At 39.3% G+C, this 27,653-nt stretch overlaps 1 protein-coding gene across 1 annotated transcript in view; it reads left to right on the forward strand.

Moving 5' to 3' along the window:
• The window catches only part of SH3D19 (SH3 domain containing 19), a 183,954-nt gene that overhangs the window by 88,747 nt on the left and 67,554 nt on the right, over positions 1-27,653 (forward strand). The window contains exons 2-3 of the mRNA XM_049770869.1: positions 846-885; positions 26,487-26,527. Of these exons, the coding sequence (XP_049626826.1) occupies positions 846-885; positions 26,487-26,527 (81 nt within the window). The remainder of the gene's footprint in view (positions 1-845; positions 886-26,486; positions 26,528-27,653) is intronic.

Below are 27,653 nucleotides of genomic sequence, written 5' to 3' on the forward strand. Positions count from 1 at the left end.
CGTGTAAAATTTTATTGTGGTTTACTCACTGTTTTGTTTCCATAATACCTTTACTTCACTTATATTTAGGCATATGTTGAAAAAATTATTACTTCTATCAAGAAAAGACAACCTATGCATTTTGTGACATATTCCTCCTGTAACAACACTTATAGGAACCCAAAGAGGCTCTTTTAAAAATGTAGTGTCCACACTTAATCTCAGCACTGTTAATATTTGGGTAATTCGTTGTTGTAGCATATAAGGATGTGCAGCAGTATTCTAGGTCCCTAGTAGATGCCAGTAGCTCCTTTCTCCCTAACTGTGATAACCTATATCTCCTGACATGCCAAATGTCCTTAACTGGGGATTAAGAACCTTACAACTCCTAGTTGAAAACCACTGCCTTGTAACACAGTGGGTTAATTATCTTTGATACACTGAAATTCAACTTCTGAAATATTCTGAGTGTAGAGGGTTAAGGATGAGGCTGTACTGGTCTTAGGTACTTACAGATGTTATTGTATCTGATGCTCATTTCCCCCTCCCCATCTTGTTAGAAGCTTTTGCCAATTGTGATTCATGGAATGATTTTTTAAAGCTGACTCATTTGTGGTTTTCAGAGTTTCCTTAATTTTTCTTAGCTGGATTTGTTTTGTTTTTAGCAATGTATTTGAAATAGCAAAGATCTTTAAACTAAAATTACTATACCTGACTTTCTTTGTATTTTCCTATATCCTTTGTTAGACAAATCCTCTTAACTTTAAGGAAGATGCTGTGTGAAATTTAATAGTTTGGCAACTATTGTATAAAAACTTTTCTAGGGCTTTGAAAGAGTATTTTGATATGGCTGTCTTTCTTTTCAGATCGCAACGAACGAAATAAACCAGAGCACCGTTCTTCAAGGTATGAATTTACAATATCTGATAATTTTGTTTTAAAATATTGGGTGATAGTAGTGCAAGTATCTTTTCTAGATTACTGCTCATTTAAATATTTTGTTCCGTTAAAAGAAGCTTCACAAGGGAAATACTGTTCATTGTTTGAATAAAATTTATTAAAGTGAGTGTAACAATAATGTAATAATTTGGGGGTTGGAGGTTAGTATAGTAGTGAGGGTGCTTAATTTGCATGCAGCCAACCCAGGTCCAATATCTTGCACACAATATGGTCCTCCAAGTCCCTTCAGGCGTAAACCCTGAGCATTGCTGGGTGTGGCTCAAAAACAAAACAAAACAAAATTTGATAACCTGAGAACATTAGTTTAAGAATTTCTGTCTAAAGGTGGTTGGTTCGAATCCCGGTGTCCCATATGGTCCCCCGTGCCTGCCAGGAGCTATTTCTGAGCAGACAGCCAGGAGTAACCCCTGAGCACTGCCAGGTGGGGCCCAAAAACCAAAAAAAAAAAAAGAATTTCTATCTGTAACTGGAGGTAAATCTTTACCTAGGATTATTTTAACTCTTCCCATCTTTTCCCCACTCTTTCTTTAGATTGGTTTTTTTTTTTTTTTTTTGGAGTGAGTGGTTCTAAGTATTGAACCTAGGGCTCATATATTCAAAAATTATGTGCTCTACAATTGAGTTAAATCCCCTTTCTCCCTCCCTACCCTTCTCTCTCCCCTGGCCCTGTATATTTTCCCCTTTTGTGTTATATCCTGTGATGGGGCTACGCCAAGCAGTGTGCTCGGGTCACTCTAGCAGTGCTCTGAAGACTATGTAGTACCTGTGATTGAACCCAGGTCTCCCACCTGTAAAGCATGCCCTGCAGATTGCACGAACAATCTGTATGGCAGGGGTGGCAATCTGTGAGGAAGGGGAGGACAGCGGAGGGGAGGGAAGGGAAAGAAAAAAAGAAAAGAGGACAAAAGCCACTCAGCCTATCGTAGGGATCTCCAGTATAATTCTTTAACTGTGTTTTTATAAATGCATGTTGCTTGTTTCCTAAGTGTAAATCTTAGCTGAGACTCTTCGTAGAAATTTAAAAAATATTGGGCCTGGAGAGATAGCACAGCGGTGTTTGCCTTGCAAGCAGCCGATCCAGGACCAAAGGTAGTTGGTTCGAATCCCGGTGTCCCATATGGTCCCCCATGCCTGCCAGGAGCTATTTCTGAGCAGACAGCCAGGAGTAACCCCTGAGCAACGCCGGGTGTGGCCCTCCCCCCCCCAAATTAAAACACGTACATTTACACACACACACACACACACACACACACACACACACAGAAAGAATTAATTTAAAAAAAGTTTGTCTGAGCTGGGGTGGTGGTGCAAGCAGTAGGGCATTTGCCTTGCATGCACTAACCTAGGATGGACCACAGTTTGATCCCCCCTGGCATCCCATATGGTCCCCCATATGGTACCCCAAGCCAGGAGCGATTTCCAATCGTATAGCCAGGAGTAACCCCTGAGCGTCACTGGGTGTGGCCCAAAAACAAATAAACAAACAAAATCAAAACGTTTGTCTTCTTTTTTTTTTTTTTTTTTTGGTTTTTCGGGCCACACCCATTTGATGCTCAGGGGTTACTCCTGGCTAAGTGCTCAGAAATTACCCCTGGCTTTGGGGGACCATATGGGATGCCAGGGAATTGAACCATGATCCTTCCTTGGCTAGCGCTTGCAAGGCAGACACATTACCTCTAGCCAGCCCCAAAATGTTTGTCTTCTATGAGCTCAAGATGCTGATTGCTGCTAAGATTTTGGTGTAATTATTTTTGAATTTCCTTTTCTCTATCTAAATTTTTTTAAATCTGTATCTTTGTGTTCGATTGAGTTCAGAATCTTTTTGTTTGTTTTTTGGCCACACCCAGTGACACTCGGGTTATGGGATGCTGGAGATCTAACCCATGGCTGTCCTGGGTCACCTGCGTGCAAGGCAAATGCACTACCGCTGTGCTATCACTTCAGTCCCTGGGTTCAGAGTCTTACTAGATAGTTTCAGAGTACCAAGCAGGAGGCTAGAGAAGTAGCTCAATGAGCTGAGTACATCATCGCATGCAGGATGCCCCAGCTCAATCTCTATACCCTGAGCATCTCTAGAAGGAGCTTCCAAGCAGAGCCAGGAGAGTCCCGAAGGACCACCAGTATGCCCCTACCACCACCCCAAAATTAATTTCTATGAAGATTAATATTTAACCCCCTCACCCACTGTCTGACTGTATTACACTAAACCTTCACTAGCGCTGAAGAGTACTTTAAAAAGTCTTGTCAAATTAAAAAAAAAAAGTCTTGTCAAATTTTAGGTGAAAATTTGTCTAACTTGACTCCTATCCAAGAATGATAGGTTATTTGAAAGGTTTTATGGGAGGTTTGGTGAAGGCTGAGTGAAGGGTCAGAGCTTATACTTCGTGTTACTTAGAGGCCATATGTGGTATTATGGATCAAACCTGCAAAATAAGTTAGTGCCTTAATCTCTTTCTGACTCAGTTTTTGATATTTTTAACCAACTTTGTGACATTTTAAATATTCTAATAATTCTGCATCTGCTATGATCATAGAAAAAATTTAAGGTTAATTTTTTTTTAATGATGTTAATTCTCCCAATTCATGAACAGGGTATGTGTCTCCATTTCCTTGTGTCCTCTTTTATTTCTTGAAGCAGTGTTGTGTAGTTTTATTTCTATAGGTCCTTAACCTCTTTAGTTAAGTTGACTTCAAAGTATTTGAGTTTGTGTGACATTAATGTGAATGGGATTGTTTTTTTAATGTCCATTTCTTCTCTATCATTATTTGTGTATAAGGCCATTGATTTTTGCATGTTAATTTTATAGCCTGCCACTTTGCTAAATGAATCTATTGTTTCTAGAAGTTTTTTTGGTAGAGTCCTTAGGTTTGTCTATATATAATATCATGACATTTGCAAACAGTGAGAGCTTGACTTCTTTCTTTCCTATCTGGATGCCTTTGATATATTTTTCTTGCCTAATTGCTATGGCAACTACTTCTAATACTATGTTGAATAGGAGTGGTGAGAGGGGGCAACCTTATCTTGTACTGGATTTTTTTTTTTTATGGTTTTTGGGCCATACCCTGTGATGCTCAGGAATTATTCCTGGCTATGCACTCAGAAAATTGCTCCTGGCTTGGGGGACCATATGGAACTCGGGGATGGAACCCAGGTCCATCCTGGGCAACTGCTTGCAAGGCAAACGCCCTACTGTTGTGCTATCTCTCCGGCCCCTTGTATCAGATTTTAGAAGAAAGGGTTTTAGGTTATCCCCATTGAGCATAATATTTGCCATTGGCTTGTTGCAAATGGCCTTGACTATATTGAGAAAAGTTCCTTCCATTCCCATCTTGTTAAAAGAGTTTTTATCATGAATTGGTGTTGAACTTTATCAAATGCTTTCTCTGCATCTATTGATATGATCATATATATATATATATATATTTTGATTTTTTATTTTTGGGTCATACCCGGCAGTGCTCAGGGGTTACTACTGGCTCTGTGCTCAGAAATCGCTCCTGGCAGGCTCAGGGAACCACATGGGACGCCAGGATTCGAACCATTGACCTTCTGCATGAAAGGCAAATGCCTTACCTCCATGCTATCTCTCTGGCCTTTTTTTTTTTTCTCTTTGTTTTGTTTTTGGGTCACACCCAGCAGCACTCAGGGGTTACTCCTGGCTCTACACTCAGAAATCACTCCTGGCAGGCTCGGGGGACCATATGTTTTTTAAATAATTTTTATTGTTACCAAAATGAATTACAAATCTTTCATAGTAACAGTAATATTCAAGGTTTAACTGAAACAAGCACTATGAACTTTATTTTGTAACAAATAACAAAATTCCTATACTTAGATTTCCTATGGTGATACCAGTGCAGCAAAAGAATATAGAATGACACTTAACATTCTTTTTTTTTTTTTGACATTTAACATTCTTAGAAAGAACTTAATTCTCCACAAATGAGGTCATCAGTCTTCATTCCCCAAAAATGTCAGCATTTATTTAATTATGTTAAAAGAATAATAGAGTCCAATATAAGAAAAGTAGTATCTCTAGACCACAAAGTGTGATATTATATCCAGTTCTGGACCTACAAGGTCTTGAAAAGTTGAAGTGTACAGTGAACTAGCTAAATTGACACCACCTGGGAGCTGAGACGAACAAAAAACAACCACCAGGGACTTGGGAGATAGTCTAGGGATTATTTAGGCATGTGATACAAGCACATACTGTTCATATCTGGGACCCTCATTAGATCCCTAGCATCATATGACCCTCATCACTGTGTAGCCTTGGTGGTTGCCTGAGCAGTTCTGTATCTTCTGCCCAAGTCTTGAACTATCTGATCAGTTGATCAAGAGTCACCAATAGTGAACCCAGTGTGCGCACATGTGCATGCACGCGCACACACATACACACTACAGATTTCCATGTTCCAACTGAGATTTTCTTTTACCAGTAAGTATGGAGTGATTGGATGCTGGAGATCTGATAAATGATAACATCCTCCAGATCTAGCCAGGTTGGGAACATGGAGTAGAAAACAAGAGCTGAGTTGGGACAAGGAAAACAAAAGTAAGGTGAAAATCAAAGCTAAATTCCAGGAAGACTTATGTGAGGAATTGTATGGATTTAGCCCAGAATCGAAGTTGTTGGGGAGCGGAAATGTATGGGGCAGAAATAACTGGCATTCAAGCCTATGGGGCCAGGAACGCTTTTCACAAGGGATACCAGGGAGTAATGGCCAATTCCAAGTCAGAAAGGGGAAACATGGAAAATTTGGAATCCTGATAGAGCATAAGGCTAGGAAGTGCTCAGCTAACGAGTATATCAAAAAGGCCTCAGGGACAGCTTCAAGATGTTTCTGCTGATGAACTTGGGACAGTTTGAGTATTAAAAATGTTAATGATAATGAATTATAATGCACTTTTTAAAAATTTTACATAAAAGTAATTATAAAATTAGAAAATTGTATAGTTAATTTTGGCAAGAATTATTAGGACTCCCAAAATTTGGGTAAAAAGTCATTGGTGAAGTAGATATTGATATTGTTTCAGATGTACTTTTAAAGTGTTGGGTTGTTTTTTATTTAAAGAAAATGCATCAGATATTTGACATAGTTAATTATAATACATTTGTTTCCAGATAAGTGAAAGCAAAGTTATTTTAAAAAAAGAAAAAGAAAAAAGGGGGAAGAGAAGAATAAAGAAGAGAAAAGTACAGTTGCAAGCAGTTGTGAAAATTATTGACTCTCCAATAAAGTCATTAATAAAGTGGCAAAAGGTTTAGTAAGCTCTTGTTGTTAGCTGTCCATTCTGTTAAATGGGGGTGTTCTTTTAGGGATGACAGCATCAAACAAATGAAATTCAAAACAGTATTACTGATACTCTGAGTTTTAGGGGCATGTACTCAGCACCGGGCTTCCTAGAAGTAGGAAGATATAGGGTATTGGGGCCAGGGGTGGGGCCAAAAATCCTTTGGCCTTGGTCATATCAACCCCAAAACTGGTGTACTTGAAGTGTAGTCAAATTGGTGTCCCCAAAATTGTAGAGGATCAGTGACGAGGCAGGGCCATTGGGGAAAGGTAATTCTGGCTGATGGTTTTAACAGGGCAGGGGCTTGGCCCACTCTCTGTTCCTGAGATGGCCAGTTTTGTTTGCTTGGGTCGGTGTACCATAATCTTTCATGGCTCAATTTACATCTCATTCGAGAAAAGCCTATGGAGCTGGCCCAGTTCAATCTTGAGACCGTTTGTGGACGTGGTTACAGCTGCTAGACTTCCCGGAAGAAAGCTGAATTTTTAAAATTTACTTTATTTAAATAACATGTATCACATATTTGACATAATAACCAGTATGATTATATTTGATCATAATACATTTGTTAACAGATGAGGGCAAAATTACTTTTAAAAAAAAGAATAGAAAGGGGAGAAAGTACAGCAACAAGCCAATTTGTAAAGATCACTGTATCTCCAATGAAGTCATTAAGTCATTCTCAGAAAGTTTAGTAAGCTCTTGTTGCTAGTGGACCATTCCGCTATTTCATGTGTTTCTGAACATTAAGTCACTTTAGCTAGACATCTAAATTGTTGTGTTCTTTTTGTTTTTGGACCATAATCAGCAGCACTTGGGTTACTTCTGGCTATGCTAACACTCTGGCTCCTGCAGCCTATGTTTAAATAATGTACCAGAAGAAAATCTAAACCAGAAAGTAGCAGCCATGAAAGGGACTCTCCTGTGTGTTCCTGGAAATTCCAGAAGGCAGTTAGCATTTGGAACTAGGAAGCATAGGAGGGTGGGTTTTGGTACCTTGTGAGAAAAGAGAGCATGATGCAGCTAGTCAGACTAAGGTGGAATGTCAAGGAACAGTGAAGGAAAGTTCAACAAGTCAGTGCTAGGAGTAAAGTATGAAAGATTTGCACTTTACTAAAATAATTTTTAAAAGTTATTAGTTTAGACAAAAAATCTTTTATTTTGGATGCCTCCAGCTCCTTGCTCATTCAACAGTCAGTTCTTTGAGGGGTTCTCTACTCAGGGCTCTATTCCACAAAACAAAAACAGAAAACATCAGTTGCATCATGGACACTCAGTCTTCTGATCTTGCACTCCCAACTCTGATCCTGCTACACTCTAGTTGGTATTCAGGTCTTCACAGCTTTATTTCAGGCAGTGCTGTGGGACTCTTGAGGGTATTCAGAAAGTCTTTTCTCCGTTAATCTCTTTTTTATACTGTGGATCTCAAAGCTTTGCTACTAGTCTAGGTGACCTTAGCACCTGCTGTAGTGTGTGCTACCCACAGTAAATAAGCATTTCACAAATAAAGGTTTCTTGAACCAATGCCAAATGTAGCTTAAAGAGAGGAAGTGATTATTTTTCCTTTGTAAGTTTGGAAGAATCTCTCAAAAGCTTAGTACTGAGAGTTACAATAGTGAATTGTTTTTGTCCTATAAGAAAACTAGGAGAAGGGCCGGAGCAATAGCACAGCAGTAGGGCATTTACCTTGCATGTGGCTGACCCAGGACAGACCTAGGTTCAATCCCTGGCATCCCATATGGTCCTTCGAGCCAGGAGCAATTTCTAAGCACATATCCAGGAGTAACCCCTGAGAATCACCGGTTTTTGGTCCAAAAACCAAAAAAAAAAAAAAAAAAGGAGAAGAAAAGAAAAATAGGAGAAATAGGGGTCAGAGTATAGAGAAATAGAGAATAAGGTGCTTCCTTGCATGCAGCTGTCCTGGATTCAGTCCCTGCATATTGTCCCTTGAGCACTGCCAAGAGTATACCCCGAGCACAAAGCCAGGATAAGCCTTGAGCACTACTGAATATGGCCCAAACATCAAAGGAAAAAAATTAGAAGTGCTTTTCCATTGCTTTCAGTCCAGGATATCTGAGGACATTGGTGGTGACCTGTTCTTCCCAGTGTCCTTTGAGCAGAGCTACCCATATAGACCAGCAGTGACTCAAGCAGGTTTGTACAAGCAACATAGACTAACAGCAGAAAGAAGAAATTACAAAGGGGGTACTTGATAAGGGATGTTAGCTTATTCTCCTAGGGCCACACACTAACAAGAATAATGGGCTTGAAGCTCAGCAAAGATAAAAATAATGCATTTCCTTTGTTGTACTTTTATTTTACTTTATTTTTGGATTTTAGCCATACCCAGCAATACTCAAGGGTTATTTGGCATCTGCAAGGCAAATGCTCTATCCATTGTACTTAGACCCATTTGTATTGTTGTTTATTTGTTTGTTTGGGGCCATAACCAATGATACTCAGGGGTTACTCCTGGTTCTGTGCTCAGAAATTACTTCTGACAGGCTCAGGGGACCATATGGGATGCTGAGGACCAAACCTGGGTTGGGCAAATGGCCTATTCAATGTGCCCCCCGTGTTTTTGTTTTAAAGGCCATATACTTCCCTAGCTTTCACAGTGAGAGAACAGTAAATGTGGGATGTCCTCTTGTTCTTTTATTTCTGAGCTGTAATAAGACAGAAGTGGTTTTTTCAGAGGTAAGTCACAACACTAAAATCCCAAGCTTAAAGAAACAGTGCTTAGGGGCTGGAGAGATAGCATGGAGGTAAGGCGTTTGCCTTTCATGCAGGAGGTCATCGGTTCGAATCCCAGCGTCCCATATGGTCCCCCGTGCCTGCCAGGAGCAATTTCTGAGCCTGGAGCCAGGAATAACCCCTGAGCACTGCCGGGTGTGACCCAAAAAAAAAAAAAAAGAAAAGAAAAAAAGAAAGAAAGAAAGAAAGAAAGAAAGAAAGAAAGAAAGAAAGAAAGAAAGAAAGAAAGAAAGAAAGAAAGAAAGAAAGAAAGAAAGAAAGAAAGAAGAAAGAAAGAAAGAAGAGAGAGAGAGAGAGAGAGAGAGAGAGGGAGGGAGGGAGGGAGGGAGGGAGGGAGGGAGGGAAGGAGGGAGGGAGGGAGGGAGGGAGGGAGGGAGGGAGGAAGGAAGGAAGGAAGGAAGGAAGGAAGGAAGGAAGGAAGGAAGGAAGGAAGGAAGGAAGGAAGGAAGGAAGGAAGGAAGGAAGGAAGGAAGGAAGGAAGGAAGGAAAAAGAAAGAGTGCTTAAAGGCCTAAGCAGCACTGTATTATTGGGCCAGCACTCAGGGGCCAGCCCAATAGGCGGAAAAATCACAAGGAGGGGCCCTGAGCACTGTTTGGGGGTGGGGAACAAAACACTGCTTAATCGTTTTAAAACAAGTGTCTGGGTGTCTTTGATTTGTTTTTAATTGCTATTTTGGTAATTTTTTTATTAATTTTTTTTTCGGATTTTGGGCCATATCTGGCAGTGCGTAGGGGTCACTCTGGTTCTGTTTTCAGGAATCACTTCTGGCAGGCTCAGGGGACCATAGAGGATACCAAGGATTGAACCCCATGTTATCCATATGTTAGGCAAACAGCTTACCTGCTATTCTATTGATTCTTCCTTATTTTTTATTAATACACTTTTAATTGAATTACCATCATATACACAGTTACAAAGTTGTTCATGATTGAGTTTCAGTCATACAATGTCCAACACATGTCCCTTCATAAATTCTCACCATTTCACATTTCCTATCCCCATTGTCCTTCCATCCTCACGACCCACCCCTAATTTATTTGTTTTGATGCTGCCATTAATTTTTTTTATTTAAAGAAAATGCATCACATAGTTGACATAACTGATCATATATATTTGTTTCAAGATGGCAGAAAGCAAAGTTATTAAAAATAGAAAAATTAAAAAATAAAATGGTAGAGAAGAAAAAAGAAGAAAAAGTCAAGTAGCAAGTATATTTGTGAAAATTATTGTATTTCCTACAAAGTCATTAATACATAGCAGAGTTATTGCTCAAAACTGAATAAAAATTGGGAAGAAATAATGGCTTGGGGAGAGTACTCAGAGAACCAGTGCATACACTTGGCATGCTGAAGCCCTGCTTCAGTTTTATTACTGATGGATGCACTTGCCTTGCCCCCGAGGCACCACTGGGAACCTTCCTATCAGCCCAGCACTACTGTTGTGGCCCCAAAGCAAAACTAAAAGTTGTTTATTGTGGTGCCGGAGTGATGGCTCAGCGGTAGGGCATTGGCCTTGCACATGGCTGACCAAGGACAGACCTCGGTTCCATCCACCGGAGTCCCATATTGGTCCCCCAAGCCAGGAGCATATAGCCAGGTGTAAACCCTGAGTGTCACCAGGTGTGGGTCCCTCCAAAAAAAAAGTTTATTGTTAGTTGACCTTGTGGAAGCCAGAAATACCTTGATTATTTTTTTGTCTTGTTAAACACATTTCCCAAATCAATGTGTCTGGTGCTGTTCTTCTGTATCATATTAATATGTAAGAAATGAAGCAGAAAAAATATTTTAAAATGTTGAGTAAAACAAAAAAAATTATTTTTGTTTTTTTTTGGATCACACCTGTTTGATGCTCTGGGGTTACTCCTGGCTAAGCGCTCAGAAATTGCCCCTGGCTTGGGAGGACCATATGGGATGCCGGGGGATCGAACTGCGGTCCTTCCTTGGCTAGCCCTTGCAAGGCAGACACCTTATCTCTAGCACCACACTGGCCCCAAATTATTTCTTTTTTTAACCACAAAGAGTGGCAAGAGCAGTTAGGGAAATAGCTACACTAACAACTAGCATGACAATTTTAATGATTGAGAGAAGTAGAATGCCTGTCTCGAATACAGGTAGGGGTGGGGGAGGGTGGAGGGGCATTGGTGGTGGGAATGTTGCACTGGTGAAGTGGGGTGTTCTGTTTATGACTGAAACCCAATTACAATCATGCTTTTTCATGATTGATCATGGTGTTTAATTTTTTTTTTTTTTTTGGTTTTTGGGCCACACCCATTTGACACTCAGGGGTTACTCCTGGCTATGTGCTCAGAAATTGCCCCTGGCTTGGGGGGACCATATGGGACACCGGGGGATCGAACCGAGGTCCGTCCTACGCTAGCGCTTGCAAGGCAGACACCTTACCTATAGCGCCACCTTCCCAGCCCCCATGGTGTTTAATTAAAGATTAAAAAACATTCATAATATATCTCATTTTGGAGGTGTGTGTTTTGGACCACACTTGGCAGTGTTGTGTATAGGGTTACCCTAGTTTTGTGTTCAAAAGGCCCTTCCTGAAGGCTGTGCTTGGGTCACCATGTGGTGCTGAGGATTGAATCAGGGTGTGCTGAGTGCAAGGCAAGTGTCTGAATCTTGGCCCTTCTGTATTTTTACTGTATCTGTTCAACCAAGAGCTTTACATGCTAAAGCACATTCATTGTAAAACTGAGTGGAAGATTTACCATTCAGGATTTTAAGATTTGTTTAAGTTTATAATTTCCTTTCTCAGACATTGCTATTAATAACATCTAGAAGAATGTGCCAGGGAATGGCAAATTGGAAAACTAATTGAGAGGGAAATAAGAGCTAAAGATAATAAAATTAAACCCCCTGGCAGTCAGTGCCAAGAATGGAATATTAAGGTTCCCAACAGCTCTGAATAAGAGAACCCAGTGACTACTGGCAGTTAAAAAGCTATTGTATCGTAAATGTTTTATCTAGGGAAGTCATTTATAGCAGAAAGAGAATCCCTCTCCTCTCCCCTCTTTTCCATCAGCATTGCTGGGTTCCCCAGCACCAAATGGTCATCTGAGCACTGCCAGGAGCAACCTGAGCAGAGTGTGACTGAAAAAGCCAAACAAAAGTATCTGAAGAAAATCTCCATTAGTTTTTTTCTTCTATTAAGATATTCATAATTTATTTAACTTTTAAATTTTCATACACACTACTTTTCTATTTTCTTCCCACATGTCTGCTTCTTGGTGATTTGTAGGATGATTTTCATAACCTCTCCCATAACATGCCCTGAAAAGTGACCTTGCTCCAAGGGAATTTAAATGCAGCATGCAAAATACTGTGCTCTGTGGTTAGGTACAGTCTGAATGAAGAGTTGATGGTGTTAAAGCTCATAGTAACTTTCTTACCCAGAATTAGAAAGGAATCATAGTTCATTGCATTGGTATCCCGTTGTTTATTTTATAAAGATGTTAAGGATTTTATTTGGACATTTTACCATTATCATATTATGGTTTTAAGGAGATTAACCAAAAGCACAAGACTTGTTTTTGCTATTCTCCTTTCTAAATATGTCTATTAATATATTCCGCTCTACTGTAGTTTAACTACTGTAATTCTGAAGCATTTCCCTGCCCATATGTTTTGATTCTTGTACCTCTTTAGACTGGAGCTCCTATGTAATTACTTTTTGGCATTATGTTTCCTAAGCTTTAAGAGACACATTACTTTTGTTGTAACATCTGTAATGCTATAAACATGGTGAAAAATTAGAGTGTATACAGGCTTTGTAGAGAAAATACTTTGGCAATAGGATATATAAAAGGATTATTAATATTTTATGTCATTCCACAGAGAATATAGATGTCTCTCATGGTATTTTATTGTGGATTTTTAAAATGTGCCTGTCACATTTCCCCCTATTGTGACAGGAATGAAAATGAAGCATTCATATGGTGTATCAGTTGGATAATGGAAAAGTTTCATCAGCTAGCCTACCATTACTGCAGTACTAGTAGGAAGCTTGCCTGGAGTTGCTGAAAATCAAACTACCGGTGGGCTGCGGCTGTTAACTTTGGAACAGCAGTTGATCCTGTTTATTGCTTTTCATCAAGAGAAAAACATGGCTACCCATTTCTCAGCTGTTAAGGGAGTGCATGGAACTGCTGGACCTTAAATTTATTTACCTTTGTTTTTCCACTCTAAAATGAAGCATTTCTATAATATATATAATATATAAAAAACCTGAGTTGAATGAAATTCATATAAAATTTTGAGCATCTCTCATCCTAACAACCTGTTCTCAGTTTGTGATTTTACCTTACTTAGTAAATATTCTTGTACAACTGGACTTTATTTTATTGTTGTTATTGTTTGTTTTCTGTTTTGTTTTGTTTGTGTCACACCAGATACAACTCCCAATTTGGTGCTTGGGGCTTACTCCTCAGTGCTCTAGAACCAGGCAATGCCAGGGATCAAACCTTGGCCTCCTGTATGCAAAACAAGCGCTCTAATATTTGAGCTAATTCCCTGACCCATGACTTTAATTTTTAGTTTAAATGCTTAGCCTTACTTTCACAACATATATTACATTATTTAAATATATTGATTAGATCTATAAATTACAAAAAATACACTAATTTCTGGAAAAAGGGTGGACAAAATTGCTGCTAAATATTCAGTAGCTTGCTCACTTCCATTAACACTTAACTGCTGTTGATAACATTTCAAACTTGTCTTTATAATAAAAATCCGTCTGAAACCTAGAAATGAGGTCTAGTTCCCCAAAATGCAATTTCAGCATTTTGTCTCTTTGTCTTCATTTTGATTTGGGTGCCCCCTCTAGATAACAAAGTAGAGCATTTAGTTCAGCCTTAATAACAAGTTTTTGTAACTCTGATCTTCAGTTATAGAACAGCTTTGAAAAGATACAAAAGGAGTCTACCCACCCTTTTAGGACACTTGTAAATGCAGGAAAAGACAGCCATAGCCTCCACCCTCAGCAGCCCTGCCAAAAAGGAAAGAATGTGAGTCACATGAGATGTGACTTTTTCCTTTTGGAAAAGAGGATTGAGAACAAGCATTACCCTTTGGTAATTAAGAAACTAAAAGAACTGAAGGAAAGTATGGATTTTTTGCATACTCCAGAATAACATTTAGTCTAAAATAACAAACATCCCCTCAGTTGTAAGCCTGTTTCCTGGAGATACTGTTATCCCTAGTTAGGGACACCACCTTTTGCTAGTAGTTTAGGGATACCTTCAAGAGATGACATGGAGGACTGTTAATCACCACCTATTGCTCAATAGTTTCTTTGGGGGCCGGCGGGGTGGCTCAGTGGTAAGGTGTTTGCCTTGCAGCGTCTGACCTAGGACAGACTACGGTTCGATCCCCTGGCATCCCATATGGTCCCCCGAACCAGGAGCAATTTCTGAGCGCATAGCCAGGAGTAGCCCCCTCCCCCCCAAAAAATAAATAAAAAAGAGGAAAGAAAAAGAAAAATAGTAGGCCTAAGCAATAGTTCAGTGGTGCTTACCTTACATACAGCCAACCTGGGTTTGATCCCCAGCATCCCAAATGGTGTCATCAACCAGTATTGTCTCCCTCACCCGCTCTAGAGCTCACCTGAGTGCAGAGTACCCCCTAAAGAATAGAAAAAGGAAAAATAGACTGAAATCTCTTTCTCTTTATTGTCACATTTTAATGTATCACTTTCTGATTTTTATCTTTTTTGTTTGCAAACAGATTAACAATAACATAGAAGCTTGTTATGAATATGTGCTTTTAGGGATATATTGGATATATAGAGTGGGGTTTGGCCCCACTTTGTACTCAGGAATCAGTTCTGACATTGCTAGAGGGAACCATATTTGATCCCAGGGACTGGACTGACATCCAAAGTAGTGCTTTAAACTGTGTACTGTCTCTACAGTTGGGGGTTGTTGGATTACACCCAAACTGTAATATTAAAATCTTGGATTATCATCTCTTTGACATTCTTTAACAATAGAGTAATAAAGAGGAGATAATCCAATATTTTACTAAAACCATTTGGTATTATATTTGAAAAGTCTAAATGGGTTTTTGGTCCTTTACTTTAAATTAATTTCTCTGCTAGGAATTTATCACAAGTTGGTACTCTAAATGGAGAGAGGAAATGAACAAATACTTCTCAGTGGAAGACAGGCAGATGGCCAATAGGCACATGAACAAATGCTCATTAGAAAATCTAAAACAAGACAATGAGGTAGCCTTTCACACCAGTGAGAATAGACGATATCAAAAACATTGAGAACAGGGCTGTAGTGATAGCACAGCAGTAGGGTGTTTGCCTTGTACATGGTTGACCTGGACAGACCTGGGTTCGATCTCTGGCATCCCATATGGTCCTCTGAGCCTGCCAGGAGCAATTTCTGAGTACAGAGCCAGGAGTAACCCCTGAGCACCTCTGGGTGTGGTCCAAAATTCAAAAAGAAAAAAAAAGAAAGAAAGAGAGAGAGAAAGAAGGAAGGAAGGAGGGAAGGAAGTAAGGAAGGAAGGAAGGAAGGAAGGAAGGAAGGAAGGAAGGAAGGAAGGAAGGAAGGAAGGAAGGAAGGAGGGAGGGAGGGAGGGAGGGAGGGAGGGAAGGAAGAAGAAGGAAGGAAAGAAAGAAGGAAGGAAGGAAGGAAGGAAGGAAGGAAGGAAGGAAGGAAGGAAGGAAGGAAGGAAGGAAGGAACTAAACAAACACTAAATAAAGAACTTTTACGGTGATGGAAATGAATTCAAATGGGGCCAGAGAGATAGTTCAGTAGTTAGGGTGGCTGACTCAGGTTCACTCCCCAGCATCCCATATGGAGCCCTGAGTCACTCAGGAGTGATTCCTGAGTGCAGAGCCAGTAGTAATCCCTGAATACCACCTGGCCTGGCCCAACACAAATAAATATATACCTCTATATTGTTTTCAAGTTTGGAGAGTTTTTTAGGACATTCCAAGATGAATAAATTTTTGAGTATTTAGAATCTACTTAGGTTGGTAAAAGTATTCAGAGAGACTCAAGTTGAAGAGAAAGTACTTAGAATTGGGTGTCAGGCTGCTTGAAACTACAATTAATTTCCCTAGTTAGGAGCTAGATTAGGCAGGTTTCTTAACCTTTCTGTTCCTTCTCTTTCCTCATCTATATATGTCAGGCTAATAATAGTTGCTATGTCTTAGTTTTATTATGGTGATTAGCAGTCGTATCATTTAGGGTTCAACCAGAGAAACACAACTACTAGGTGTATATTAAGAAGTTAATTGTAGGTAATTGGCTTATATAGTTGGCTAGCTAGGCAAATTGGAAATCCATAGGGCAGACCAGCAGGTAGGGCAGGCTGGAACTTCCGCACATGGAGCAAAAAGTTTTGATGTCCACAGAAGGGATTTATTTTTTCTTCCCTCCCCTCCCTTCCCCTCCCACTCTCTCTCCACCCCTTCTGTTCCCTTCCCACCTTCCCTTCCCCTTCCCTCCCATTCCTTTCCTCTCCCTTCTCCCCTTCCCTTCCTTCTCCTCTCCTCCTCCCTCCCCTTCCTTCTCCCCTCACCTCTTCTCCCCTTGCCTGCTTTCCCCTTCCCTCCCCTCCTTTTCCTCTCCTCCCCTTGCCTTTCTCTCCTCCCCTCCTCTTCCTCTCCTCCTCTCCCCTTCCTTTTCTCCCCTTCCCTTTCCTTTCCAATTGATGATCATGTATGCACATGTTAAACAAAAAATACTTTTTCTTCCCTTAACAGAACTGTAAAGAAAAGTGAAGGGAAAAAGATATGAGTTAAAGAGAGAGACCACGAGCTTCTCTGGAGAGGGGAGAATAGGTTTTTACTTAATAACTGGGAATTAGGACTAGCCAAATTGACACACAAAATTAACCATCATAAATTAAATCCATTTGGGAATGAGTTTCAGTATTATCTGTTTCTCAGAAATTCATTTATAACCAAGAAGTCATTTTCTTCAGCTTTGATACTAATTTTTGTCTTAAGTTACACTGTTCATAACCCTAATGGATTTTTTCTCTGGGGCTGCAGTCTGGTCATTACAGGCATCTACAGAGCATCTGCATAGACACTGAACTGGATGGTTATCTTCTCTGAAAACACACCTGCACTCTTGCTACATAAACACACTGCTTACTGCCTGTGTCTGCAGCAAGATGTGGAAAGTCTGGGGTTATCAAAAACTGTTTAGTGATCCTATAGGCTCCTAATGAAGTAACAAACTATTACATTTGGCTACTAAAGAAAAATAAAGAATTGATCCTCTCATAACTAGTGCTGATTATTTCACATGGCATATTATACTTGTTCTGAGAACTTAATTGCATTCCATCGAACCCTAATTTCCCTGCCATCTAAATACCAGAGGATATCTTATTGTTCCTACATTTGAAGAAGTGAAATAGCTGATGAAAAAGGCACAATTAGACACTGCTAGACTACTGATTGGTGGTCTTTGGTGCTAAAGCTTCTATTGATTTATAAGACCAATAAAATCAAATGTACCACGAGCTCTTGGTTTTATTGATCTTTTGGATTTTTTAAAATTCCAGTTTATTAATTTTGGCTCTTAGCTTTATTATTTCCTTACTTCTTCCTGCTTTAGGCTCTTTTTGTTGATCCTTTCTCCAATTTCTCAATCAGGACCCTTTTCTTCCTATTAAATTCTTGCATTGGTATGAACTTTCCTTTTAACACTGTAAACTGTAGTCTACAACTCTGATACTAGTATGACTACCCTCACCATTTTGAGGAAGTTATTAACTTGAAGAATTGTTTTCTAACCTTTGACTCTGAGTCTTTTGCTCTGACTATTCAGTTGTGTTTCTTGCAGACAGGAGAATGTTGGGTTCAGTTATCTAATTTATCCTACTACCCTATGTCTTTTAATTGGTGCATTTAGCTCATTGACATTGAAAGATTATTGCCATGGAGGATTGTGCCATATTTCTGCGAGAGTTTGGCATGTTAGTGTGATTTGTTTTTTCTTAAAGTAGCCCCTGTAAAGATGATTTTGAGTCTTAAATTCCTGGTGTATTGTGTATTGTTTCTTCAAACCTGAATGAGAGTCTGCCTTTGTAAAGTATTCTTGGTAAGCATTCATTTCATTGAGGGCTTTCCCCTGCCCCACCCCACACCCTGTATATCCCACCACTGTCTGGGTTCAGAAGATTCCCTTTGGTAAATCTACTATAAATCTTAAGGATGTGGCTTTGCATGTGATTTCCTTTGTCTTGCTGCTTTCAGTGTTTTGTATCTATAGTTTTCATCATTCTGATTAGGATGTGTCTTGGTGTATTTTTATTTGGATCTCTTAACTGGTAGCCTTCAGACCTCTGGCCCTCTGGAACTATGATGATTCTATGATAATCCTTTTTAATTTATCCCAAAGTTCTCTTGTCAGCTGTTTGTTTATTTTTCAGACATTTTTTCATCTTATGCTATTGTCTGGAGGTTTTTTGCATTTGATCTTCTAGATCACTGATTCTGTCCTCAGTGGCTGTTACTCTGTTGATGAGACCTTCTACTGAGTTTTTCACTTTGCATACCAAGTTTTTAGTACTATCAGTTTTGTCTGAAGTTTTCTTATTTCTTTCATAACCTCTTGTATTTTAATGACTGTCTATTCCATGGTTTCTTTGAGTGTCTTGAACATCTTCAAATTTTGTTTCTAATGTCCTTATAAGAGTAGTTATATAGTTGGTTGATTATTACTGATTGGATCTTCAGGGCTGCCATCCTCTCTCACTAAACATGATGGGTTTCTGCATTGCTTTCCCAATAGACTTGTACAGTTTGGACATGTTTCTTGTGTGGCTGAGTGACTCTAGTTAGAATATTTTTGAATGTTCAAGGCAGGGTAAGAAGAGATAAAGAAATGGCAGAGTCACAAAGCATAGTGGAGCAACCCAGCTCTTCACAGGTTTCCTGACCAAGGGGTGAAATTATGATGACTCAAAAACACAGCTCTGATACCACTCTGCTCAGTTTTGTCTCTTTGCGATTTTTTTTTTTTTTTTTAGATATCCTGAAAAATAGATTCCTTGTTTGGAAGCAGTTGTACTCAGAGACTTAATGAGACTCTTAATAAATGAAGGTATCCTCAAAGACCTATAAATGTGTGCAAAAACTTGCTTTTCTTTGGATTCTCCCATCTAAAATTTTACTTTTCTACTTGGGTAATTTCACATAGTAATTGATAACAAAAATTTTATTTTATATTTTGTACTCCTCACATAACAAAAGTTTTAAATGACTTAAAAGTCCTTTAACCACAAAGTTTGTTGGTATCCAGTAGAAAAGTTTTCTAGTGACTTTGGAGAAGAGAGATATTAGCTAGTGGGAGAATTGCCTGCATTCCTTATGTACTGGGGAAATTGTTGGATGTTTGCAGTAAAAGTGCTATGCCTACGTACTGTCAAAGTTTCCAATTCCCAGAGTTGAACAAAGACATGTGTTGTTTGAATGAGTTCAGCTGTTTTTCTGTTCCATTTTATAGTCTTGGTCTGAGTCAGCAGTTTTATGTCAGAAACTCTTTAATATATGCTTGTCTTGTAGGAACTGGTCAAATGATTATTTTAAGGTTTTGTTTTTATTTGGTTTATGGTTTTTGGGTCACACCCGGCAACGCTCAGGGGTTGCTCCTGGCAAACTCAGGGGACCTGGATTCGAACCAGGGTCCGTCCTGTGTTGGCTATGTGCTATCACTCTGGCTTCATGTTATATTTATTTTTATTAATAGAACAATAAAAGTACATTAATTTGAATTTTACAAGGCCATTGATGGAATTTTGCTGTTTTGCATGTTTATTGCTTCACTGTTTGTCCTTCACTGATTGAGTCTTTTCATTCTAACGTAGACATCATTGAGATTTTGGTGAGATATTAGTGAGATATTTGGTGAGATATTAGTGAGAACTAATAGAACTAATAGAATGTTGTAAGAAGCACTAAGAGGTAAAATTAAGAGGTAGTTAGAAGCACTATTAAATAAAATTAGTCCAGCCAAAGTCTTTTTTCAAGTGATCACAAAACTAAGAAATAGGTAGCAGTGAAATTCACTTAAAAAGTTTTATTTACAGTCCTAGATGGACATGAGGTGATGGCAGGAAGACTGCATGCCTGCCAGGCAAGGGCTTTATCTCCTCTCCTGTCTCTCCACTCCCCACACAAATCTTGCCTTTGTAAATCCAGCCCACAGAGGCCCCTGCAGGAAAGCCGAAAACTGTGGTGGCACTGGAAAGTGGTGGAAACCCCTGGAACCTAGTGTATTTCAGCACTAAGTCATTCAGGGCAGCACTCCCTTATAACCCACTAAGGAACTACCCCAAAGACAGCCTTTGTCCAAAAGTTCCCTTCACTTGGGGCTCAGATGCTCCAAAATGAGACTGAAAGTGCCCCTTTCCTAGCCAGTCCTGCAAGCCTCTAATCTCTCTGTGGAAATCTGTTTTTCACTGCACATCTTGTTGATGTGTTTGGGGGGGTGGGGAACACCCGGTGGTGCCCTAGAGTTCCTCCTCAAAGTGACTCTGCCCTCAGCAATCACTCCTGGCAGGTTCAGGGGACCCGAAGGGATGGTGGGGATCGAACCCGGCTAGGCTGCATGCAAGGCAAATGCCCTACTGCTGTGTTATCGCTCTAGCCCATCCATGTACACCTTTAAATTCTCTAGGGATCCGAGCAGCAATACAGTGTGTAGGGTACTTCCTTGGCATGAAAATGACCAAACTATAACCTTGGGCTGCCCAGATGGTGACCAGGGCCCCTTAGGCATGGACACTGAGCCAGGAGTCAGCCCTACAGTCTCCTGAATATGGCCCAGAACCCCCAAACAAACCGAACAACCCAACCCTTCCCAACTCTCCCCCAAATGCCAAAGAGCAAAGGTGAGAAACACCAACCTAGTCAACAAGTAAAATAAATGCTGAATCTCCTCAGGCCCCCATCACTCACCTGCCAATGTTCTCTTTGTTTTGGTTTGCCATTATCTCTACCATTTCTAAATTGTTCTATTTTGATTAACTTATATTTGGTTTTGAGGGCCACACCTGGCAGCAGTGAGGGGTCAGTCCTGGCTCCGTGCTCAGAAATCACTCTTATCACCACTCAGGATAACAGGGGATGCCAGTAATCAGACCCCTGTTGACCATCTGACAAGCAGCCTTTCAACCATGGTGCTAGCACTCTGATCTGCTCTAAGTACTGCGATATTCTTGATGGTGTATAAAATAATATGATATGATGTAATATATTGTTATAATATAACATATTATTATAATTATATTCTACATATATGATAATTATATAAGATAAATAATATAAATATTCATGTTTATTTTATTTATTATAAATATATATTAATATAATATAATAAATTTGGGGCCAGAGAGATAGCATGGAGGTAAAGCGTTTGCCATGCATGCAGAAGGTTGGTGGTTCCAATCCCAGCATCCCATATGGTCCCCTGAGTCTGCTGGGAGAGATTTCTGAGCATAAAGCCAGGAGTAGCCCCTGAGCGCTACTCCAAAATATTTGGTCAATTTTAGTAAAAATTTTGGTCAATTTTAGTAAAATTTTAGAATTTCTATGCTTTAAAAGACCTTATGGAGAAAGAGAAAGATTCTGGCAAGATGAGATGCCAGCCTCTTCTCCTTTCTGTGTTTTAAAAATGAGCATCAGCAAGACATATAGGTCCTGGAGAAAGCCCACTAGGCACGTGGCACCCTCTCGGGTGAGGTGGGCTGTGCTATCCTTTTAATACCTTTTTCCAATAAATAATTAGTTATCAAAAATTTATTTGCATTTATTTTATGTACAGACAATACAGGATTGGATATTGCCGTCTATATTTCTATAGACTTCATAATCTCAGACAGAAGCCCTTCTTTTTTTTTTTTTGGTTTTTGGGCCATACCCGGCGGTGCTTAGGGGTTACTCCTGGCTATCTGCTCAGAAATAGCTCCTGGCAGGCACGGGGGACCATATGGGACACCGGGATTCGAACCAACCACCTTTGGTCCTGGATCGGCTGCTTGCAAGGCAAACGCCGCTGTGCTATCTCTCCGGGCCCCAGAAGCCCTTCTTAATGCTTAGCTACCTCCAGCCTTCTACATAAACTTTCTTAGATCACTTTAGGTTAACTGTTGAGGAAAGAGTTTTGTTCCTGGCTAATTTCCCAATTCATTCAATAGGTATTTATTGAACACAGTTTAACATCAGACCCAGAGGTCTCACCCTTTTTGTGTTCACATTTGAAGAGGTTAAAGATTGTGTTCTCACATGTTGAAGTAAATGTCACCTTTCTTAGATGCTGGATAGGTTGTACCTGCTCTACATCATATTACATAACCTGCTTGGATGAGTTTCGCCTTAATTAGTATCACGGTACATTATTGTGATAAGCCTCTAGATGACTTGATATTAAGCACATTACCATTTGGGAATTATCAGAGATTTTACTTATAAAGAGACAGATTTCAAAGATAGTGTGCAGTGAAAAATACACGCTTGGCAAAATTATTCCTGAAATTCCATTAATTGACATTTAGTACTTGTTGCCAAATCAGCAGCCAGGTTGAATCTAGGACACCATCTCTTTTTTAACTTTTTGTTTTTATTTAATCGCCATGTTTACAAAAAATTTCATATTGGGGTTTCAGTCATAGAATGTACACCACCCTTCACCAGTGCATTTTCCCTACCACCAATGTCTCCCTATTTTCCTTCCCGCCCAGGAGCAATTTCTGAACACAGAGCCAGCAGTAACTTCTGCATGGCCCCAACTCCCCACCCCCCCAATTAATTATTTCTTTAAAAATGAGTAGAAGACCGTCCTTTTCCTTGAGTTTTTAATTTAATTAGTGAGTCAAGACACGCATATGACAATAGCCAGAATCTGGAAACAACCCAGGTGCCCAACAACAGATGAATGACTAAAGAAACTGGTACATCTACACAATGGAATACCATGCAGCCATCAGGAAAAATGAAATCATAACATTTTCCTATACATGGATGAACATGGAAACTATTATGTTGAGTGAAATAAGTCAGAGGGAGAAAGAAAGATAGACACAGAATAATCTCACTCATCTATGGGACTTAAAAAAATAAAAGACATTATTGTAATAATGCCCAGAGACAATAGAGATGAGGGCTGGAAGGGCTGGTCCAGGATATAGAGCTTACTCCCAAAGAGTGGTTAGACAATGGTAGGGAGTGAGAGAAATAGAATGCCTGTCTCAAATATGGGCAAAGGGTGGGGGAGGAAGGAAAGGGGGAGCATTGATGGTGGGAATGTTGGACTGATGAAGGGGGTGTTCTTTTTATAACTGAAATCCAACTACAAACATGTTTGTAATCATGGTGCTTAAATGAAGACATGCATATGTGGAAGAGTTGGGATGAATAGAGCAACATACCCTAATTGTGAATGTACTATAGTTATTCATAATAGATTTAAGACCTTCTTCCTGAAATTTTAAACTTTTGTGGCATTTCTTTTGTAATGGAGCGGAAGAAATATGAAATTAAATCTGCATAGCTATAGGTCAACAGGAGCATTTTATGAAAATCCTAAAGGAACAGAGATCTGTTTCTGTGGGGTTATTCAGAGCTCACAAAAGCTTGCCATTCTCTTTTGTTCTCTTGGCTTTGCTAGTGCTTCAGCTTTATAGTAGATTAGGTATATGAGAAGTATGCACTGTGAAGCAGAATGGTTATCAGAAATGAATAATATTTGTAACTGAAACATGAAAGTTCAATTACTTAAATTTATAAGGTAGGGTTATGATAACTAGGGCAACTCAGCAGTTGTTGGTAAGATAGCTTCAAAATGTTAAGCCTCATATAATATGGGCCGGTGAAACTTATATGTTGAAAATTAGGGTAGAAAACAGAACAATTTTGAAATGCTAATATATACTAAACATGTTTTATGTTTTTCTTTTTTTTTAACATGTTTTATGTTTTATGGACTAAACATGTCCATATGTTTTATGGACTTCAATTCAGACTTAGTGACTAGCCAAAAGATAGACATTAAGGGCTGAAGTGGTGGTGCAAGCTGTAAGGCGTCTGCCTTGCCCATGCTAGCCTAGGATGGACCACTGTTCAATCCCCTGGTGTCCCCTACGGTCCCCCAAGCAGGAGCAATTTCCAAGCACATAGCCAGGAGTGACCTCTGAGCGCACCGAGTGTGGTCCAAAAACCAGAAAAAAGAAATAAAAAAGTTAGACATTAATATCGTCATTTATGGAAGCAATTCCAGCATTTATAAATTTACAAAGTTCACAGAAATAGGCATGTAAACCTTAGTCTTGACTCCAAATTATATACTTATCTTACATACTTACCTTATAACAGTTATGCTGCTTCATATACAAATCTTTCTTTTTTTTTCTTTTTTTCTTTTTTTTTTTGGTCACACCTCGCAGTGCTCAGGGGTTACTCCAGGCTCTACACAAAGAAATCGCTCCTGGCAGGCTGGATGGACCATATGGGATGCCAGGATTTGAACCACTATCCTTCTGCATGCAAGGCCTCCCCCCCCCCTTTTTTTTGTTTTGTTTTGCTTTTATATACAAATCTTAATTATAATTGAGGTGTTAGTAATAATGAAAGTAAACTCATCACTTGCACTAAAACTTTCACAATATTAATAGGAATAGCTTGTAGTTTTGTATTATTTCTGTCTTTAAGAAAAGCCATTCTTTGGGGCCAGAGAGATATCATGGAAGTAGGACGTTTGCCTTGCATGCAGAAGGACGGTGGTTCAAATCCTGGCATCCCATATGGTCCCCCCCAGCCTGCCAGGAGCAATTTCTGAGCGTAGAGCCAGGAGCAACTCCTGAGCTTTGCCAGGTGTGACTCCTCAAACAAACAAACAAACAAACAAAGTCATTCCATGGCCCTAGAGATAGTAAAGTGGGTAGGGCACTAGACTTGCACACAATTGATTCAGATTCAGTTTCTGTATGGTATCTTAATGGACCCATTCACCAATGATTTCTGAGCTCAGAGCCAGTAGTAAGCACTGTGCACAGCTGGATGTGACCCAGAAGGAGAGGGAGAAGGAAAGGAAGCCTAGTTTCTTTCCATTAACTTAGTTCTTTAGAGGGAGGTGGGCACATTAATGATGGGATGGAAGTAGTGTTGGAATTATGTGCATGAGAAACCATTAACAGTAATGTAAACCACATAGTCGATCAATAAAATTGCATTTTAAAGTTTCTTCAAGAACCACAGAAATAGTGCAGCAGGTAGGTGTTGACTTGTACAAGCTGACCTGAGTTTGATTCCCTGCATCCCATGTGGTCCCCAGGAGTGATTCCTAATTGTAGAGTTAGGAGTAACAGCTGAGTATCACCAGGTGTGGCACCAAAACCAAAAAATAAATAAATAAAAGTTTCTTCTACAAATCTCATTAATTCATTTGTAATATAAGCTTTTGAAGCTAAAGTCTTATCTACTGAGTAAACAGAAGCTCATTTAGTGATTTATCCAAGGTCAAGTATTAGCCAAAACCAACCAAATACTGATTAAAACTCAAAGCTATTTTCTTTTAAGGCAATGATTTTTTAAAATTCTAATATCAAGAAGAAATGCTGTTAGCTTTCAGGTCAAATGACTGTAAATATTATCTCTCTGATGGCCAGGAGAAAAGCTCAAGGATAGAGTACTTGCATTGCATAAGACCCTGGGGTTTGATCCCCAGAAGTGCCAGGGGGCAAGAGGAGATTAGATATATTTTCTGATTTAAGAAGATTGAACTTTTCAGTAGCAAAGACAAAATAGAGGGCCAAAAGATAATAAGGTGCTTGCTTGGCATGCAACCAAGTCAGCTTTGATCCCTGCCATTGCATATGGTATCCTGAGCTTCACTAGGAGTTAATTCCTGAGCACAGTCCAGGATTAAGGTCCTGAACACTGCTGAGTATGACCCAAAAACTAAAATGAGCACAAAATAGATATGGGGTCAGAATTATTTTTATCATTATGTAATTGCTGCCTGATTTCAATATACAGTTTTACTGGAAGAAATATTTAGGTAGCTATGAAAATAGCTTAATGGAAAATGTTAATTTATGTTGTGGATATCTATAAGCTTTCTCACTTCTTATAAAAACATTTTTTTTCTTTCTTGGGGGGTGGGGGGGTTCGCACCCAGCAGCGCTCAGGGTTTATTCCTGGCTCTATGCTCAGAAATCGCTCCTGGCAGACTCGGGGGACCATATGGGGTGCCGGGATTCGAACCACTGTCCTTCTGCATGCAAGGCAAATGCCTTACCTCCATGCTATCTCGCTGGCCCCCTTACAAAACATCTTACATATATCAAAGGGGATTTAGAAAAACTTTTCATAAAGGATAGACTAGTAATTAATGTGTCAAATTTGCTGCTTTGTGCTATGCTGAGTCCCAGAAATGACCTGACATTTAAGTGACCTTCAAAAGGAATAATGATTGTGTAATTTATGTCTTCTTTTTTCTTTTTCCCAAGCCAAGGACCCTTGTCATCCATTAGAGCAGCAATCAAGAGATGTAAGTTCGTATTTCTCTGCTCTTTATTTTTTTCTGTAATAATTTTAAATGATTTTTTTTCTTCCAGCAAGTGATTACATTTGATGATTCTTTCAGAAGTCCAGCTAGAGTAGCTTCTTGTAGGAAAGAAAGTATAAACCGTTTCAGTCAGACAAGCAACTAATGTTATAACTTCGTTCTCAAATTTCATTTATTAATAAGGTCGTTTCTCAGGATAATAATTTTTTTCATACAGTTCAAGCATTAAAAAGTTTAGATTAGCTAGTTCATTTTCATTTCTTTTATGTTACCTTTTCTATAGGTGTAGTTATCTAATGGGTTTTATAATAAAAGCCCTGTCCTTTTGTCTTCATTTGCTTGCACAGTATTTTTATTTAACTGTATAAATGCCAGTAGAGATCAGCTCATGCTTCCAGGTCATGCAAGATAGAAGTTTATGTAGTCTGCACGGTGGTGGTTTCATCCTATAAATGCTTAAAGCCCTGCTTAGAGCTTGACACTTTTAACTAGGTATAGGATTTTCACATTCTTTTTAGTAAAAAGGATCTTCAGAAGTCCCTTTTCCATGGAACATGAATTGCTTATACTTACTTTAAAAAAAAAGAGTATTTTAGAGAGTATTTACTTTATTCAAGCTGAGGTCACCAACCTAGAGTAATCCATCCTATTTTTAGAAATTAATTTGTAGAATTTAGCTTGAATGTAGGCTATCCACATATCTTCACATGTAGTGAAGAGAATGCATTTGAATCCTTGCAGTGAAAACTTTGTGAGTGGTTAATACATAAAGATTCCATATTCCCCTAGTTCATTTTTGTTGGCAAATTGTATAGATGTGAGAATGCTATAAAATATGTTGGAGGAAATTCAGAAATGAAAGTGAAAAAATTCGTTTTAGCTTAACATGTTTAAGAATCCTTGGATGATAAATATATAAGAATTTCTTGCTGGAGATTAATTTAGGTTACTCAAGATTACAGGCAAAACCTGGAAATAGTTACACAGGAAGAAAGCATAGAAAGGTAGGGGCCGGAGAGATAGCATGGAGGTAAGGCGTTTGCCTCTCATGCAGGAGGTCATCGGTTCGAATCCCGGCGTCCCATATATGGTCCTCCCGTGCCTGCCA

The sequence above is a fragment of the Suncus etruscus genome, chromosome 3, assembly GCF_024139225.1.
Source record: "Suncus etruscus isolate mSunEtr1 chromosome 3, mSunEtr1.pri.cur, whole genome shotgun sequence".
NCBI classification, from domain to species: Eukaryota; Metazoa; Chordata; class Mammalia; order Eulipotyphla; family Soricidae; genus Suncus; species Suncus etruscus.